The 18,379-nt window shown below is 44.6% G+C and overlaps 1 protein-coding gene across 1 annotated transcript in view; it reads left to right on the plus strand.

Annotated features, from left to right (window-relative positions):
- Positions 1-18,379, plus strand: part of FRAS1 (Fraser extracellular matrix complex subunit 1) — a 447,420-nt gene that overhangs the window by 218,534 nt on the left and 210,507 nt on the right. Inside the window, exons 16-18 of the mRNA XM_060687010.2 lie at positions 411-551; positions 2,877-3,050; positions 8,595-8,735. Of these exons, the coding sequence (XP_060542993.2) occupies positions 411-551; positions 2,877-3,050; positions 8,595-8,735 (456 nt within the window). The remainder of the gene's footprint in view (positions 1-410; positions 552-2,876; positions 3,051-8,594; positions 8,736-18,379) is intronic.

An 18,379-nucleotide genomic window follows, 5' to 3' on the forward strand; every position in this document is an offset into this window, starting at 1 on the left:
GTAAGTGCGAGGACTGGTCGTAAGTGCGAGGACCTTCCAGAATTGACTCTGACCAGCTAGCCACGCCCACCTAGTCACATGACCTCCAAGCCGCACCCACAAAATAAGCCACGCCCACAGAACCGGTAGTAAAAACATTTAGAACCCACCCCTGGCACACACGTAAAAAAAATCATGCTAGGGCTTATTTTCAGGATAGATCTTATTTAATTTTTTCATTTATTAAACAGGTTACTTCGAAATTTCCTCCCAGAAGGGAGGAAGGGAGCAACAGAAACAGGCTGTGGAGTGAGTGGGTGAGGTCTCTAACAATAGAAGACCTCCCAATTCTGTTACTCTGCTGTTGTGTTATTCTAAGATCCAAATCGTGAAAGGTTTGATTGACATTTTCTTTCTCTCTTCATTCCCAGTTTGCCACAGTTCCTGCACCGGCTGCACAGGACCTTTGCCCACTCAGTGTACCTCCTGCTCCTTCCCCCAGGCCTTCTACCAGGGCCGGTGTCTCCTCGCTTGTGGAGAGGGCTTTTATCAGCACCACAACCTCTGTAAAGGTAAGCCATATGTCCCCGTCTTTTATAGGCCAACAAGATAAAATCTCTCCCATTCACTCTCTCCTGCGATTTCAATGTTTGGAAAGTTTTTCATTACTCCTGAGAATTTTTCAGATAAGCTCTTAGCGCTCCTAGACAAACCTCGACAGCCCCAAACAATCAACGCTGAAACTGGAGTTGGCAAATGGTTTATTGGTGCTGCTAGTTAGCTCCGAGGCAAACCGCCTCTCAGCGCCTTTCATAGGTCCGCACAGGCCCCGCCCGTCCCACCCACAGTGAACAGCTGATCTAGTCTCAGCTCAGTGAGGCATTCAAATGGGCTGCCAAACATCCCACATCGGCCCATGACGTCATCATCCGCCGTCGCCGCTAACTCCTCCGTTTGCCTCCATTTGTCGTTGATCCTTTCCCTGGCGCAGCCGTCCGCCTAACACCCGGTGCCACCATCACCACACCCTGTGAAGAGTCTTCTCCATTCGGCCTCCAGGTACCTTGAGCTTGCATTCCCGCGACCTCCTTTCCACCTCCCATATGCACTGTCAAGCAGAGACTGAGCTCGACATAAGCCACATTTCCAGTTGAACTGAAATAATGTCTTAGAAAGATTCTCCTGGGGTTCAGCAGATCAATGGCCTAAGGTGGGGAGAAACCTGTCTTTATTCTAGTTGTTTTGGTCTGCAATGCCCTATAGCGCCATCCTGAGGGGAGGAGTTGAAACAGTTTTTGTTCAGGATGTGAGGAGGTCTGCAGATATTTTCTCAGCCCTCAGTCTGTAGAGATTCTGAGTCATCCAGGTCCTGGTTGTCCCAAAGGTGCTTTTTTCAGGAGGCAACTGGACTTTCTTGTTTTTTCTTTTGAAGATGTTTCGCTTCTCCTCCAAGAAGCTTCGTCAGCTCTGACAGGATGTTGGGGAAGGGAAGGATTTATCTTCCTTGCAGACAGCTGGTCATTTGCATCCTTTTAGAGAATCGTTGAGGCCACTTGGAGGTTTATCTGTGCCCTCAGGGTCATCTGAGTAGTGCTAATGGTTCCTGTAGTCTGCAATTTTTTCCCTCTGGAAATCCATTCCTACTCCCACACCATTCAAAAGTTGTTCATCCCAAATTGTATAGCTAAAAGTCTGTAGAGATTCTCAGTCATCCAAGTCATGGTTGTCCCAAAGGTGCTTTTTTAGGAGGCAACTGGACTTTCTTCTTTTTTCTTTTGAAGATGTTTCACTTCTCATTCAAGAAGCTTCTTCAGCTCTGACAGGATGGTGGGGAATTGGAAGGATTTATCTTCCTTGCAGACAGCTGGTCATTTGCATCCTTTAAGAAGCACTTGGAGGTTTTATCTGTGTGTTCAGGATCACCCGAGTGGTGCAAATGGCTCCTGTTGTCTGCATTTTTTTCCCCCTCTGGAAATCCATTCCTACTCCCACACCATCAATCCTTCCATTCCCCACTATCCTGTCAGAGCTGAAGAAGCTTCCTGGAGGAGAAGCGAAACTTCTTCAAAAGAAAAAAAAAACAAGAAAGCCTAATTGCCTCCTGACAAAAAGCACCGTTTGGGTTTCTCGGCCCTTTTTCCGACTCGCCAAATAGACAGGTCTTGTGTGGGAGGCAGGCTGGTTGCAGTTGTTCTTTCTGCAGTTGTAATTATCCGTTGGAGTCTGTACCTGTCCGGTTTGGTTTCCCTGTTGTGGTCCGCCAGCAGCCTGCGGAGCTGGCAGCGGAGTCGGACAGCGATGAGGCTGAGGAAGAACATGGGCCAGTCCTGGAGGCTGGGGAAGGCCCGGATGAGGGCTCTGCGTCGGAGGCAGAGATGGGGCCAGGGCCATCGGGGAGTGATGTGCGGACTTCGGAGCCTCCACAGGCTGACAGTAGAGAGGCAGAGGAACAGGAGGAGCCTGTTCCTAGTGCACGCATAAGAAGAGCTGCCAGAAGGCAGAAGCAGGTAAAGCAGGGAGGACGACTCGGGAGTAGGGCCAAGAGATGATTGGCCCCTCCCTTAAGGCTTAAAAGACCAGCAACGGCTCTTGGCCTCTTTGCCGGAAAACAACGTTGAGAGAATTGCTTCTTGTTTCACTGTATTCATTTCTCGTCAGCGTCTTCTGCTTCTGAACTTTTGCCAAGAAAAGCCTTTTGGCAGTTTGCCTAATTATCCCAAGGTCGGTGATAAACTGAGGAATGGTGTTTTGAAGAATGTGCTTTAATTTAGTTTGGACTACGCTGAGAATGAGTTAATTCTCAGCTGTTCTAATAAAGTCTGTTTGTTTTTGAATGTTTGCCTTTAATACTAACTACTCGGGCCTGGATCACAACATTCCCGACTCTTCTTCTGTAGGTTGCCATTCATCCTGCAGGGCATGTGTTGGCCCAGAACATTCACACTGTACGCGATGCACGAACCCAGAGGAGAAGCTTCAACCATACCTGAGCCTTGAGGAGAGGCCCGTCGGCGCCTGCTTGCCTCAGTGCAGAGCCCAGTTCTACAGTAATGAAGACGGGATTTGCCAAGGTGAGCGAAGATCTGTTCTCTCCCAAGCTGATAGCACTTAGCAATAGCAATCAGATGTATATATCGCTTTACAGTGCTTTTACAGCCCTCTCTAAGCAGTTTGCAGAGTCAGCCTATTGCCCCCAACAATCTGGCTCCTCATTTTACCCATCTCGGAAGGATGCAGAGGTGGTATTCCGCCGGTTCTGAGCGGTTCTGGTGAACCGGTAGCGGAAATTTTGAGTAGTTCCGGCAAATTCCACCTCTGATTGGCCCCGTCCCTGATCTATTCGCTGCCTCCCGAGTCCCAGCTGATCAGAGACCCAGTTGATTGGCTGGGTCTTCTTTTGTTGCCGTACACAGGAGAACAGAGCTGGAAAGCAAGTTAACGGGGTGGGGAGGGAATGGTGATTTTACAGTATCTTTCCCCTGGAGTAGGGTGGGAATGGAGATTTTATAGTATCCTCCCCCCTGGAGTGGGGTGGAAATGGAGATTTTGCAGAATCCTTCTCCTGTCACGCCCACCAAGCCACGCCACGCCACGCCCACAGAACCGATAGTAAAAATTTTTGAATCCCACCAGTGGAAGGATGGAAGGCTGAGTCAACCTTGAGCCTGGTGAGATTTGAGCTTCCAAATTGCAGGCAGCCAGCAGTCAGCAGAAGTAGCCTGCAGTACTGCACTCTAACCACTGCGCCACCACTGTGGCTCATGATGATACTGATATTGAAAAAGAGAAATTCAAATTGTGAGAAGGGTGAGGTTAAAGTCGTTTAAGATGGAGAAGCTGAGATTGAATTCCTCTGCGTGTCTTGGGGCCTCCTACTGCAAAGAAAAACGTGGTTTTGTGGTTGATTGAGAGCAAATTTGAGACTTTTTTTGGTGCCGAAAGAAGGCTGCCTAAAACATAAATGTGTTCTTGGCCTTACCCATGTTAGACCTGAGTGTCAGGGTTCCAAGTAATACATCCCATTCAGTAAGAACTCTGAGCCAGGCAAATTCCTCAAAGAACATTTTATTGGGACATACCAAGTTAGCACGTTCCTGGTGAAAAAACGGCTCTAAGTCCCCGCCGGTTTTACACCCAATTAAAAGTAAAACTTTGTCACCGCCCCCCCCGAGTCTCCAGTCACATGGCCCAATCAGCATACTCCCAGCATAGGAGCCTGAGTGACGTAGGAGGCTAATGCCTCCTACTAAGGCAGCATTTAACATCCAGCTGCCTGCAATTACTGCGAGTTCAATTCTCACCAGGCTCAAGGTTGACTCAGCCTTCCATCCTTTCTAAGGTGGGTAAAATGAGGACCTGGTTTGTGGGGGCAATAAGCTGACTTTGTATAAAATATACAAAAGTATGAAGGCTATTGCTTAACGCATTGGAAAGAAAGAAAGAAAGAAAGAAAGAAAGAAAGAAAGAAAGAAAGAAAGAAAGAAAGAAAGAAAGAAAGAAAGAAAGAAAGAAAGAAAGAAAGAAAGTCCAGTTGCTAGGTAACCTCAGTCTCCACCTCTCGAACACCAGCACCAATGTCCTTGGTTCCCAGGGCAAAGAATTTTATTTAGGCTACAACACCCCAGCTATCTCTACCCCCCCCACCCAAAAAAAAAATCCCTGGCCCCCTTCGCTCCAGGCTGTGCCAGCCCTGAAGCCGTGAGAAGAGAAGCCTCCCTAGAGAAAACTACCAAAAGAAAATGGCCACAGTTCAGCCAACTTCAGGATTGACACTGAGGTAGTCTGAAGGCTGATGACAGTTAGAGGTGGGTTACTCTTCTGATAAGGAGAATGAAGAATAGTTGGTTGGGGGGAAACATTCCCCCTCTCCAATTAACAATCATTCAATACATTCCTGTGAAGAGGAAATATTCTGTAGAGTTTTCAGTGTAGACCAGTGTTTCTCAACCTTGGTAGCTTGAAGATGGGTGGAGTTGAAGTCCACCCATCTTCAAGCTACCAAGGTTGAGAAACATTGGTCTAGATGTTCCTAAAGTTAAGCTGCAAATGACACCTTTTTTAGACAATGCCAGAAAGAGAGGTCATCTCTCTCTCTCTCTCTCTCTCTCTCTCTCTCTCTCTCTCTCTCTCTCTCTCTCTCCCTCCCTCCCTCCCTCCCTCCCTCCCTTTCCCTCCCTCTCCCTCTCCCTCTCCCTCTCCCTCTCCCCCCATCTCTCCACATATACACAAAACACACACATCTCCCTGAGCTCCAGATCTGAAGCAGCCTTAGTACAAATCCCCTTGAAAGATAGAATTCTGCAAGATCTGGATAACTTCCACATCTGCAAAACGCATCCCTGAGCAGACCAATAAACTGCCTTCGAGTGATGGGCTAATAAAAAGTGGTTTTGTCAAGTGATTTAGATTGTCCTGACATTTATTGGAAGAAAATCCCCGTTCAAAGGTAATTCTGAACTCTTTTTGTTGTGCTCAAGGGGTTTTTATTTTGGGTTAACAATACCACATCGCCTCCTCTCATAAAAGCACCAGTTCAGCATTTGTACCCAGAATATGTACCACGAAGCAACAAAATTTGCTTATGATATAGATTGGGGGAATTTGGAACGAGAGGGGGGGGCTGCTGACACTAGCATATCGCAGTTCGTATAGACAGCAGGAGAGTCCGAAGACCAAATAATTCAAACTTCTGCTTGAAGCAGGAAATTCAGAAATCAAGTAAAGCTCTCCTAAAGATAGCTTTTCAGCCTCTGATTCTTTATAGCCTCTTTGGCAGCTTGAGACACTCCCTGTCCCAAAAATCAGACAGTTGAAATTGGTTTGAAAATGGGCAAATTACAACAGTGAACTCCTCCATGCCTTCTGTCAAGTTTATTTATTTATTTATTAAGTGCCTTCAAGTCAGCCTTGTCTCCTGGCAACTGCCTGGATAAATCCCCGCAGTTTCCTTAGCAAGGTTTTCAGAAGTGGTTTGCCATTGCCTGTTTCCTAGGGCTGAGAGAGAGGGACTGGCCCAAGATCGCCCAGCTGGCTTTGTGCCTACAGCAAGACTAGAACTCAGTAAAATTCCCTTTTTACAGCCCTGTTAATCCCTTAATTCAGGGAAGAGTCAGGGTGACTGGATGGACCTGAGCATTTACTGGCCGGATGCCCTTCCTGACACCACGTGGAGTTCACAGCAGATATTTTTTTCTTTGCGCCCTGAGAGAGAAACATCTGCCACTGCCTAGGATTGAACTCTCAACCTTCCGAGTGAGAGGCGAGCGTCTTCACCATTAGACCACCATGCCACTCCCGCTCTTTCTGTCAGTACTGGTAGTAAACGAGTGACTTCTGATAGGATTAACAGAGATATTATGATTAAGTCCCCATCTCAAAATGGAAAACTAATCTTGCACATCAACATATGTAATAAGCCATGTGGAGGATGGATGAATGGATGCAGAGAAAGGTGATAGACAGACAGACAGACAGACAGACAGACAGACAGACAGACAGATAGATAGAATGGATAGACATGATTGGAAAGTTAGATGGATGGATGGATAGATAGATTGATGGATAATAGACAGACAGATATGGATGGATGGATGGATGGATGGATAGATAGATAGATAGATAGATAGATAGATAGATAGATAGATAGATAGATGATGGATAGATAGATTGGATAGACAGATGATTGGATAGCTAGATGGATGGATGGAGAGATGATTGATGGATGGATGGATAGATAGAATGGATAGACAGATGATTGGATAGCTAGATGGATGGATGGAGAGATGATTGATGGATGGATGGATAGATAGAATGGATAGACAGATGATTGGATAGCTAGATGGATGAATGGAGAGAGAGAAATAGCTAGATGGATGGATGGAGGGAAATATGATGGATAGAGAATGGATGGATGGATGGAGGGGGGGGGGATGGATGGATGGATGGATGTGGGCCAACCCCTGGGTACAATAAGACTGTGTTCTAATGTGGATTTCATATTTGCTCACTATTGACATGGTGATTCTTCCAAGCTGAGTTCTTTATTGTTTCATGCCTATAGATAAAATATTGCAAGACTGAAGACTTTGCTATCTGCATCTACCATATACTCTGGGAACTATTAGAGATATCACGTGATATCTCTCCCACATGATATCTGGAGTGAGTTGCCTCTTACTCCTCTGGAGTTGCATCCCTTCCCTCCTGGAGAGCCATTCTTTTACATCATCACTCATTCTTTTTTTCGTTCAAGGTTGCTCTCCTGAGGCTCGAGCCCTCGGGCATTTGGGGATGGGGGGGGAGGAAATCTGCAGTATATATAAAAAAAAAGACGATTGGCACTTCAGGAAAAACTGTTACCAGACTGTGTGGAATATGTGGCAAAATCCCCTGCAGCAATTCTCATGATTAAAAAATAGTCCGAGAAAATACAATTTTAAAAAAGTAACTTTGGTAGTACAGATGCTCTAATTAACTTTAGACTCTGGGTCTAATGGTATGACGGAGCTTCCCTCTTGGACTTCTGCTCTCTTTGGAGTGGCATTTGTTTAGGTCAGCCGCTTCCAACTGGGTCAGCCTGCACTGTTCCTGCCTTCTCTCCACTCTCCGTGCTCGGGGATCAGGAGTGGGCGGTCCTTGCTCATTGCCTGAGCTCTGTTGCTCCTCATGTCCATTGCTTGCCCTCTCTCGGTCATCCTGCCCCTGTTCCTCCCTGCTAACAAGCCATCCTAATCTTGAGAGGCCCTGGACTGACTTGGCCTGCTCCTCCCCACATTCCTCCAAAGCCAATGAAGCCGCCCTCTCGATTTCTGTCAACTCCAGCTCTGGCTTGTCTTCCTCCGCAGATTCAGGCTCCGACGGGGGCATGACACACGTACTGAAGGGGCATGGTTTTATGTGCTACCTTCATCCTGTGGATGGGGCTTCATTTGTTTGTGCGGCCTGGTTTCTAACATGCTGCGGCCCAGTGTCGGTCCATGGACTGGAAGTCGGGGACCCCTGGTTTAGACTAGGGGTCAGCAACCTGTGGCTCTGGAGCCACATGTGGCTCTTTCACCCCTCTGCTGCGGCTCCCTGTCACTCAAAATGTGTGTCACACTGCCAATGTGCGACACCCGCAGGCACACGATTTATTGAGCTTTTCAACCCCCGGTAGGCCAACCATGGATAAATCCAAGAAAATAAAAGTTTCTGAAGAAAACAGAACGTTTAATTCAACTACATATGCTAGTTTTGTGGCCACTCAAGAAATAGTCAGGCACGGGAAGGGTTTTGTGGCTCCCGGTGTTTTCTTTTCTGTGGGAAACGGGTCCAAATGGCTCTTTCAGTGTTTAAGGTTGCAGACCCCTGGTTTAGACGATTGTGTGTATTACTTTCTTCTGCAAATATGTGGCCCCGGGACTTTTACCCTGGTGTTTCTCAAGCGTAGCTACTTCAAGAGATGTGGACTTCAACTCCCAGAGTTCTATACATGGCTGGGGAATTCTGGGAGTTGAAGTCCACACTTCTTAAAGTGGCCAAGGTTGAGAAACACTGTTCTATCCACAAGTCCCGCCATCTTTGAAAAACTCTATAGTTTTATTGATCGACTCGCTTTTCTCTTTTTCCCGCTGCAGCGTGCCACTCTTCCTGCCTTTCTTGCACCGGAGGGTCTCCCGAGAACTGCACCATTTGTGCCTCACCTCAAGTCTTTCATGAAGGCCGGTGTATCTCTGTGTGTCCAGAAGGATGGTATCCTCAAGAAAGCCATTGCTATGGTGAGTGTCCAGAGCGGAACTCCTGGGCAGTAGAATCAAAGAGTACAGGCAATCCTCGACTTACAACAGTTCACTTAGTGACCATTCAAAGTGACAGGAAGTGACCCTTCCTGTTGGCACCGCAGGCTCCGTGGACGGTCATTTATGACCGCCAGCCCTGCATCTCTGTAAAAGCCGATTTGACAGCATAAATCGGCTGTCTAGCGGCTGAAAAACTCTCCTTCGGGAAAAGAAGGAGAGGAGAGCCGGTGGGCGAGAGTAGAGCCCCCCGAAAGTCCTCTGGATCATTTCCAGAGGCTTGGAGGGTGAGAGCTCCCCAGTCAGCCCGCCAAGCAGCTCCGGAGCCAGGACGACTCTGCAAAAGCAGAGCGAGAAGCCGCGATCCGATCCTGCTTTTAAAAAGTGAGTTTGATTGATTCCAAGCGCAGGCAGAGCGGAAAACAAGAGAACAAGCCTTAAAAATACAGAGCTTAACTCCAAAGTTACTTCGTTTCAATTTGAATCTTGAGCGGAGGCAGAAGATGGCGTCTTTGCTAGGGCTTTGAAAGTGAAAGCCAGAAACGAAAGTGCTTGAAAACTTTGCGCTAGGAGAGTGGATTAGCTGCCTATTAACTGCTGGGAACTGAGAGTGCGGAGGGAAGAGAATAAAGACATTCAGATGCTTGACAACTGTCTCACATTTATGACATTTGCAATGTTCCGGGGGGGTCATGGGGATCCCCTTTTGCCACCTTCTGACAATGGGGAAGCCCAGATTCACTTAACAACCGGGTTACTCATTGAACAACTGCAGTGATTCACTTAACAAATGTGGCAAGAAAAGTCGTAAAACGGGGCACTCAACACATTTCTCACTTAGCGACATAAATTTTGAGCTCGATTGTGATCATAAGTTGAGGACTACCTGTATAACAAGAGATCTTTCTCCTTCGTAGCTACAGATGGTCCTCGACTTAGAACCAATAAAAGCATTCATAGTCATGTCGGACTCCTGACGAGGTGGTAACTATGTTCATCTGTCAAAATGACACAAAAAGAGGACTCCAGAACTCTTCCTCTTTTATGAAAGAGATAGGAAAGACATTCCATTTTGTTTGACTCAGAAAAAGGGGTACCTTTATTTTATTTTATTTTATTTTATTTTATTTTATTTTATTTTATTATTTTATTTTATTTTATTTTATTTTATTTTATTTTATTTTATTTTATTTTATTTTATTTTATTTTATTTTATTTTATTTTATTTTATTATTTTATTTGAAAATTAATTTGCTGCCCATCCCAAAGGTGCATTTTTTTCAAGAGATAACTGGACTTTCTTATTTTTCTTTGAAGACCTTTCACTTCTCATCCAAGAAGCTTCTTCAGCTCTGACTGGATAGTGGGGAATGGAAGGATTTATACTCCTTGCAAACAGCTTGTCATTTGCATCCTTTTTAGAGAGTCGTTGAGGCCACTTAGATGTTTGTCTGTGTCCTCAGGGTCACCTGAGCAGTGCAAATGTGTGTGGAGCCTTCTTGGCTGCAGGATGTTTTCTTCACTGGGTTACCATCGAATGCCAGGAGTGTCTAACACTGACTCCAGGTTCCATCTTCAATTTACCGTATTTTTCAAAGTATAAGACACACTTTTTTCCCCTCCTAAAAGAGGCTGAAAATTTGGGTGCGTCTTATACTCCGAATGTAACCCCACGCGTGGTGCCCAAAATGGCTACCAGGAATAGCTGCTGCCTTCTCTTATCCCTTCCGTGCTTTGCCTGCTTTAGTCACTGGAGCTCAGCTGTGCTTTTGAAGCTGTTTTTCAGCCCCAACACGAGCGAAGCGATCTTCCGTGCTTTGCCTGCTTTTCTAATTGCTGCTCCATCCGACGATCAGCTATGCTTTAGAAGCTCTTTTTTAGTCCCAACCAGCCCCAACCTCAAAACCAGCGAGCGAACTAATATGCTGAAGCTGACCAAGCTAAGGATGCTAGCCAGATGAATATCTGGTAAGCAGAAATTATTTTCCCCTATTTTCCTCCCCAAAAACTAAGCTACGTCTTATACTCCGAAAAACATGATACAACTTAATTTTTTTAATGTTTTTTATTTGTTTTCCATTAAGAACATATATAAACAATCCATCTCTCCTTAAACAGTGTGTCGTCTTGAAAACAAATATTTCTGTGCAACATCCTTCCACAAATTATATACAGTACATTAAACAATTATACCTTGTGTAATTCTCCATTTCCTTCATAACGTATCTTCTAATACAAATACAATAATAACATTAAGCCTAGTTATTCTCATACTCATCTTATCAACTGCCATTTTATTCTTATCTCTATTTTAAGATATTTTCTCTATTCTTATTGTCGTCTTCTTTTATTTGCAATTTAATTTTGAACCAGTGACTTAATTTTAAACCAGAGATTTCATAGCTGAAAGAAGTGGTGCGGTTTGGGGCTCCCTTACTTCTCCCTTCTCCCCTTGGTAGAACTCTTACCTGCTCTTTTGTGACAGTTTGATAGCGAAGGTATTAACCACCTATGGATTTGGCTTTATTTTTCTTCTTTTTTCTTTTTCTGACTCATCTTTTACTGCTGGCTTCTTAAAAATGATTTGTGTTGCTGACAAAGAAATATGCACAGGCTCCGGAAAACGAGTAAATAACAGATGGCAGAAGAGAGTTAGCAACAAAGACCCGTATTCGAATAATGGGACTTTGAGGAAAGAATTACCTTGCCAGCAATGAGCATGTTTCTCCCTTTGTTTTTAAATGGTCTCTGAGGCATTTCTGTCCATGAGTGATAACGCGCATAGAAAGGTCTCCGTATGTAAATGTGTTCATGCTTCATGCTTACCAAAGATGACTATGATATATATACATTTAGGTGGTAGATGTCACTATTTTCCAGAATAACAGAGTTGGAAGGCACCTTGGAGGCCTTCTAGTCCAACCACCCCCCCTCAAGCAGGTAGAATAGAATAGAATAGAATAGAATAGAATAGAATAGAATAGAATAGAATAGAATAGAATAGAATAGAATAGAATAGAATAGAATAACAGAGTTGGAAGGGACCTTAGAGGTCTTCTAATCCACCCCCCCCTCAAGCAGGTAGAATAGAATAGAATAGAATAGAATAGAATAGAATAGAATAGAATAGAATAGAATAGAATAGAATAGAATAGAATAGAATAGAATAGAATACCAGAGCACAGCAGAGCAGAGCAGAGCAGAGCAGAGCAGAGCAGAGCAGAGCAGAGCAGAGCAGAGTAGGGTGGGACCTTGAAGGTGGTCTAGTCCAACCCCTTGTTTAGGCAGGGAACCCTACACCACTTCAGACAAATGGTTATCCAACCTCTTCTTAAAAACTTCCAGTGTTGGAGCATTCACAACTTCTGGAGGCAAGTTGTTCCACTGATCATTGTTCTAACTGTCAGGAAATTTCTCCTTAGTTCTGAGTTGCTTCTCTCCTTGATTAGTTTCCACCCATTGCTTCTTGTCCTGCCCTTCAGGTGCTTTGATAGCCTTATACCATTTCAGACAAATGATTGTCCAACCTCTTCTTAAAAACCTCCAGTCTTCCACTGATTAATTGTTGACTTTGCTCGTCAGAAGTTCGCAAAAGGTCATACGTGTCCCCGGGACACTGCAACCGTCATAAATATGGGTCAGTTGCCAAGTATCTGAATTTTAATCCCATGATCGTGGGGATGCTGCAATGGTCATAAGGGTGAAAAATGGTCATCGGTCACTTTTTTCAATGCTGCTGTAACACTGAACGGTCACTAAATGAACCATGGTGGTAAGGTGAGAACCACCTGTATGGGCAATGATCAAAATATGTAAAATACTATTAACATTTTAATCCAAGAAATAAACACCACTGTTCCTCGGCAGACAATATGATTTAAATACATGAATATTATAGACTTTATGTCTTTACTTTAAGCGCAACCAGACCTGTCCTTCAGCAATATCTTTCCCTTTAAATAAGGTATATATGGATTGGGCATAATGTTTTGAATTTAGACCATCTCAAATCCAAAACGATCTGTTTTGAGGATGGAAGCAGTACTTGCAAACACGAAATATTTGTTGGGTATTTAAAGGTGGGCTACCCCCAATATTATGCAGAGATTTCAGACTTAAAAGACAAGTGTTTTAAATTCCAAATGGTTCAGATTTGCAATGCTTTTTCCCCACTATCTTTCAGCCTAAAGCTGTGATGGTGAATCTAGGGTACGCATGCCGGAAGTGGCACGCAGAGCCATCTCTCCGGGCACGCCAGCCGTCGCCCGTTGCTCTTCTGGGTTCTAGCCAGCTAGTGTTTGTGCATGCAGGAGTGCTGGAAAGTGGAAGAGTAGCTTCCTGGCACACAAGCGCGCGCTGGGAAGCTGAGCTTCCAGTTTCCGGCACGCACATATGCGCCAACCAGCTGGTCTTCACGTGCGCATGTGTGACAGAAACTGGAAGACCAGGTGACCGGAGCGCATGCACACGCCGGAAACTGGAAACTCAGCCTCCTGGCACGCATATTCACACCAGGGAGCTGCTCTTCCGGTTTTCCGGTGCTCTCCCGCACGTGGTCCCATTTCAGCACTCGGTGACAAAAAGATTCGCCATCATTGGCCTTAAGGGTTATTTTATTGAGTATATTCAATCTCTAAACAGGACTGTAACTTAAATGTGGAATTATAGAGAGAGAAGACACAATGTGGAGCGGTGCTTATTATCCATATTAAAAAGCTTACAGCTTGGAATAAGAACAGAAGTCTCTTAATGATGATTCAGAAGCATAAGATATTTTAAAAATACTCCAACATATTGTCTATTTATTTATAAATAATATAGATCACTCATTCTCGCTTCTCTCATCTGAGGCACTTGAAATCAAGGCCACCTCTGAATAGAGCTGAGATGGCCTGATTTGTAGTCTCCACGGAAACGGTGTTGATAGATTTTTGGCTGTTGCTCACTTAGCTGTATTTCCTTTTCTGTTTCGCCCAGATAAACCGATCTTATAAAACTACAAATTTGCTTAGCCATTTGATCTTTAGATCTATTTTCTCTGAAGTAACCCCTGTTCAAGCCTCAGTTTCAGGGGTGAAATGCTCCCGGTTCGGACCGGATCACCTGATCCAGTAGCGATGGCAACGGGTGATTCAGAGAACCGGTAGCAAAAATCCCTGCGGGCCCCCTCCCCAATGCCCAGCTGAGCCACGGGATCATCAGAGGCTTTTATTTTTAACTTTTAAAAGCATTTTTTCTACAACCTCTTTGGCCGAAAAAATGCTTTTAAAAGTAAAAAAAAAAAGCCTCTGATGATCGCACGGCTCAGCTGGGATCGTCAGAGGCTTTTCAAAGCATTTTTTTCTGCATCCTCTTCGGCCAAAGAGGTTGTAGAAAAAATGCTTTTAAAAGTTTTTTTTTAAAAAAAGTTGACCACGCCCACCCAGTCACATTACCCCCCACCAAGCCACGCCAATAGAACTGGTAGTAACGAATTTTACATTTCACCACTGCTCAGTTTGCTTTCTTCTGTGCCCTGGGACTTTATTCCTTGACAACAAAATATTTCAGGTCTTTGTGACGGAGAATTTGAAGTGACTCTAAACTAGTTTTGCTTAGCCAAACTAAGATATCACACATGGCCTGATTTTGCGATTAGCATCTTCTTCTTCAGCGACCAGTCAGGCTGAAATGCTGAATTGCATTTCTCTTTTGGCTTTGTCTCCTATCAAGAATCAGCCAAAATTCTGCAAGATAGACTTATGACGCAGCAATTCTATATCATAGTCCATGCTTTTGGATCTACAAAGCTATCCCTTTGGAACAGCAATACATGTTGTCCTCGGTTTACAGCCATTCATTTAGTGACCGTTTGAAGTTACAACAGCACTGAAAAAAGTGTCTTATGAATGTTTTTCACACTGTTGCAGCATCCCCATGGTGACATGATCAAAATTCAGACCCTTGGCAACTGACTCATATTTATGACGGTTACAGTGTCCTGGGGTCATGTGATCAGTTTTGGCAACCTTCTGACAAACAAAATCAACAGAGAAGCCAGATTCACTTAACAACGGTGTTCCTAACTTAACCACTGTAGCGATTCATTTAACAACTGTGGCAAGAAAGGCCGTAAAATAGAGGGGGGGGGGAACTCACTTAACAAATGTCTCTCTTAGCAACAGAAATTTAAACACTTGAATATTTTATTGAAATCCAAGGATGGAAATTTAACTCTGTGAAACAAGTGGTTAAAAAGGAAATTGGATTTAAATCTCACTGGGATTTGGCTACCGAGCTGGGCCCTAATTATAGGTAGTCCTTGAGTTACAACTATAAATGTGTTGTGGCCCCGCCCTCTGAGCCTGTCCCATCGGAGGAAGAAAGCTCCGAGCATGAGGAAGAGGAGTCAGCAAGGCCTCCCTCTCCAGGCCCCTCCCCTCTGGCACTGTCTCAGGTGCCGGCCGAGGGAGAGGAGATTAGCAGGGAGACAGGTGGCTCGGATGAGAGCGAGGGAGAGACATCATTCCTGGACGCACGCCTCCGAAGGCGTGATAAACGACTGCAGCAGCTCAGGAGGCGTGCTAGGGATTAGAACTGAGTCACTGGACCACACCCCAGAGACTATATAATAGAGGGTGGTGGCCAGCGATCCTTGTGACGAACAAAAGTAAACCTTGGATAGTCACTAAAGCCTCGTCCGGAAACTGCTGAGAGGAATATTATTCTGATTGGACTTTAGTACGCTAAGTATCTTATCTTTCTGTTTTGTGGAAATAAACGCACTTGGCAGACGGTGTGTAAATCGCTGCCAAGTTGGAGATAAAGACCTGTGTGTGTGCCAAAGTGTTTCCTTAACCCTCGGCTGGCTGTGTTTGTGTGTGTGTGTGGACGGGGACAGATCAAAATGCTCCAGGAGTGGGTTCTAATTTTTTTTACTACCGGTTCTGTGGGCGTGGCTTATTTTGTGGGAGTGGTTTGATGGTCATGTGACAAGCAATTCTTTAGGATTTAGCAGAGGTATTGGTCTACCAGGCTTTTAACTGCTTGCAGAGCCGTACCGGTCTACCCATTTGTTTTTGGAGAGTACTGGTATACCGCCTTTTACTGCTGATCAGCTGAAGGGAGGCCCTTTGAAGTGCCACGACAAGAGTTTAAACAGTTTTTTGCCACTCTGTCACCACTGAGAGCATTGGAAACCGCTTTCAGGCAGCTTGGCCTCAATTGCCAATCTACCACCACCGAGCGGTTTACAAGGAGCGGATCGGTTCTAGCCGATCAGTTGGGAGGCTTCTTGGCTTCTCAATTTAAAGCGATGGTGTCTTGTTTTTTTTTCTTCTCTTCTTCGTCAAGTGAGCCCTGATTTTTTTTCCTTCTAACCGATCAGCTGGGAGGCAGCGAATAGATTGGGGGCGGGACCAGGCAGAGGTGGTATTTATACGTAAGATCTCCGACCTCCGGGTGTTTCGCTGCGCACTGAAGACCCTGTTGTTCCGCCAGGATGGGCTATCAACATAATTATTTTAAATTGGGGTATTTTAAATTTCTGGGATTTTAATTTGAGCCTAATCTATTTAATTATTTTAATTTTTAAGTGTTGTTTTGTTTTGTGTTTTTAAATAGGCTGTACACCGCCCTGAGTCCTTCGGGAGAAGGGCGGTATAGAAATAAAATTATTATTATTATTATTATTATTATTATTATTATTATTATTATTATTATTATTATTATTATTATTATTATTATTATTATTATTATTATTACCGGTTCTCCAAACTACTCAAATTGAATTGCTCCCAAAATTTGTGTTGTTAAGTGAAACATTTGTTAAGTGAGTTTCCCCCATTTTACCACCTTTCTTGCCGCAGTCGTTAAGTGAATCACTGCAGTGGGTAAGTGCAGAAAATTTTGGGGCTGATTGTGGTTGTAAGTCCAGGACTTCATGTATATCCTAGTTAAGATCATAACGTGCTAGCAGGATATACCTTAAGAAGCCTATGCAGATGTTCCCAAGGTTTTTTCTTATTAAAGCCCATTGGATTTATTTTTAAATTAAATATCTAACACAGATTTATATGGCGTAGAGTGCCCAGCTTTTACTCCATTAGAATATGAATAATTATGCTTGTCCACAAATGCCATTTGTGCAGAAAAAGAGGTAGATCACTTTCACCATCAACAGAATAATTGGTGATTCCAAGAAATGAATCGGGAACCAACATGTAGACACATGTCCGATGGCACTGAAACAGCCCCTGAAATTTTGCTCGATAACAAAAGAGATTCCACAATGAGTCAGGCGAGCCATAGGTTTATCCTGTACCTGTTTTTATCTTCTTTAAAAGTAAAAAGCAAAGACAGCTGGGAAGGGGTGGGGGCAGGGCTGAAATTCAGCAGTTCTGACAGGTTCTGGAGAACTGGTAGCGGAAATTTTGGGTAGTTCGGAGAACTGGCAAATTCCACCTCTGGCTGGCCCCAGAGTGGGGTGGGAATGGAGATTTTGCAATACCCTTCCCCCAGGAGTGGGGAGGGAATGGAGATTTTGCAGTATCCTTCTCCTGGAGTGGGGAGGGAATGGGGATTTTGCAGTATCCTTCCCCAGGAGTGGGGTGGGAATGGAGATTTTGCAATATCCTTCCCCCAGGGGTGGGATGGGAATGGAGATTTTGCAGTATCCTTCCCCTGGAGTGGGGTGGGAATGGAGATTTTGCAGTATCCTTCCTCTGCCACGCCCACCAAGCCACGCCCACAGAACCAGTAGGGAAAAAAATTGAATTTCACCCCTGGCGAGAACCCGGAACTTTGCTTTACAGGAACTTTTTGAAAACTTCAAAGCTATGACTAATGCAAACTTTAACCCCCCCACTCCCCCATTTCATTTTGAGCTGAGTTTGTAGGTAAGAAGGAATGCCTGGCTGGCGTGTAGCTGAAGAGATAAGAGAGCTCTGGGGTTTTGGGTTGGGGTTTTTTTTCATTTTGTTAATGGAAAGTGCTTGCCGGAGTCTGCTGTTGTTCTGGGGGGCGGGGGGGAGAGGTGGGGCAGGGGGAAAGTGGGGGCAGTTGAGAAAAAAAAAATATTTTTGCCCAGTCGACAGGCGAAACAAATCTTTTCCGTGCCTGTATATTTGTATTACTGTTTTTTTTTTTCCATTTAGAGTTGGACGTAGACTCTAAAAAATAAAAATTAAAAGAAAGGTTTATGGAGGAAGGAAGTGTTGCAAAGAAACGGGAAAGCAAGGTTTTATTAGAGCTGGTTTTTTAACTAGCCGCATAGGAGTTAATTTAGACAACAACTCTCTCTTGCGGGTGGAAAAGAACTGAGCCCATATGTTTTCAGCAGATGGTTATATTTCAATTTGTAGCAGGAAGAACAGGATGGAATTATTAACAGCTATTTTTCCTACGGCCGCCCTCAGACACAGGCAGTTCTCGACTTGAAACCATTCATTTAGTGACCGTTGGAAGCCGTGACGACGGCGCCGATGACCGTTTTTCACACTGATGACCGTTGCAGCGTCCTTGTGGTCAGGTGACCAAGATCAAGACACTTAGCAACAGGTTCATATTTATGACGGTTATAATGTCCCAGGGTTACGTGATCCCCTTTTGCGGCCTTCTGACAAGCAGGGAAGACAGAGTCACTTACA

The sequence above is a fragment of the Pantherophis guttatus genome, chromosome 8 (genome assembly GCF_059756535.1).
Source record: "Pantherophis guttatus breed Tessera chromosome 8, ASM5975653v1, whole genome shotgun sequence".
Taxonomy (NCBI): domain Eukaryota; kingdom Metazoa; phylum Chordata; class Lepidosauria; order Squamata; family Colubridae; genus Pantherophis; species Pantherophis guttatus.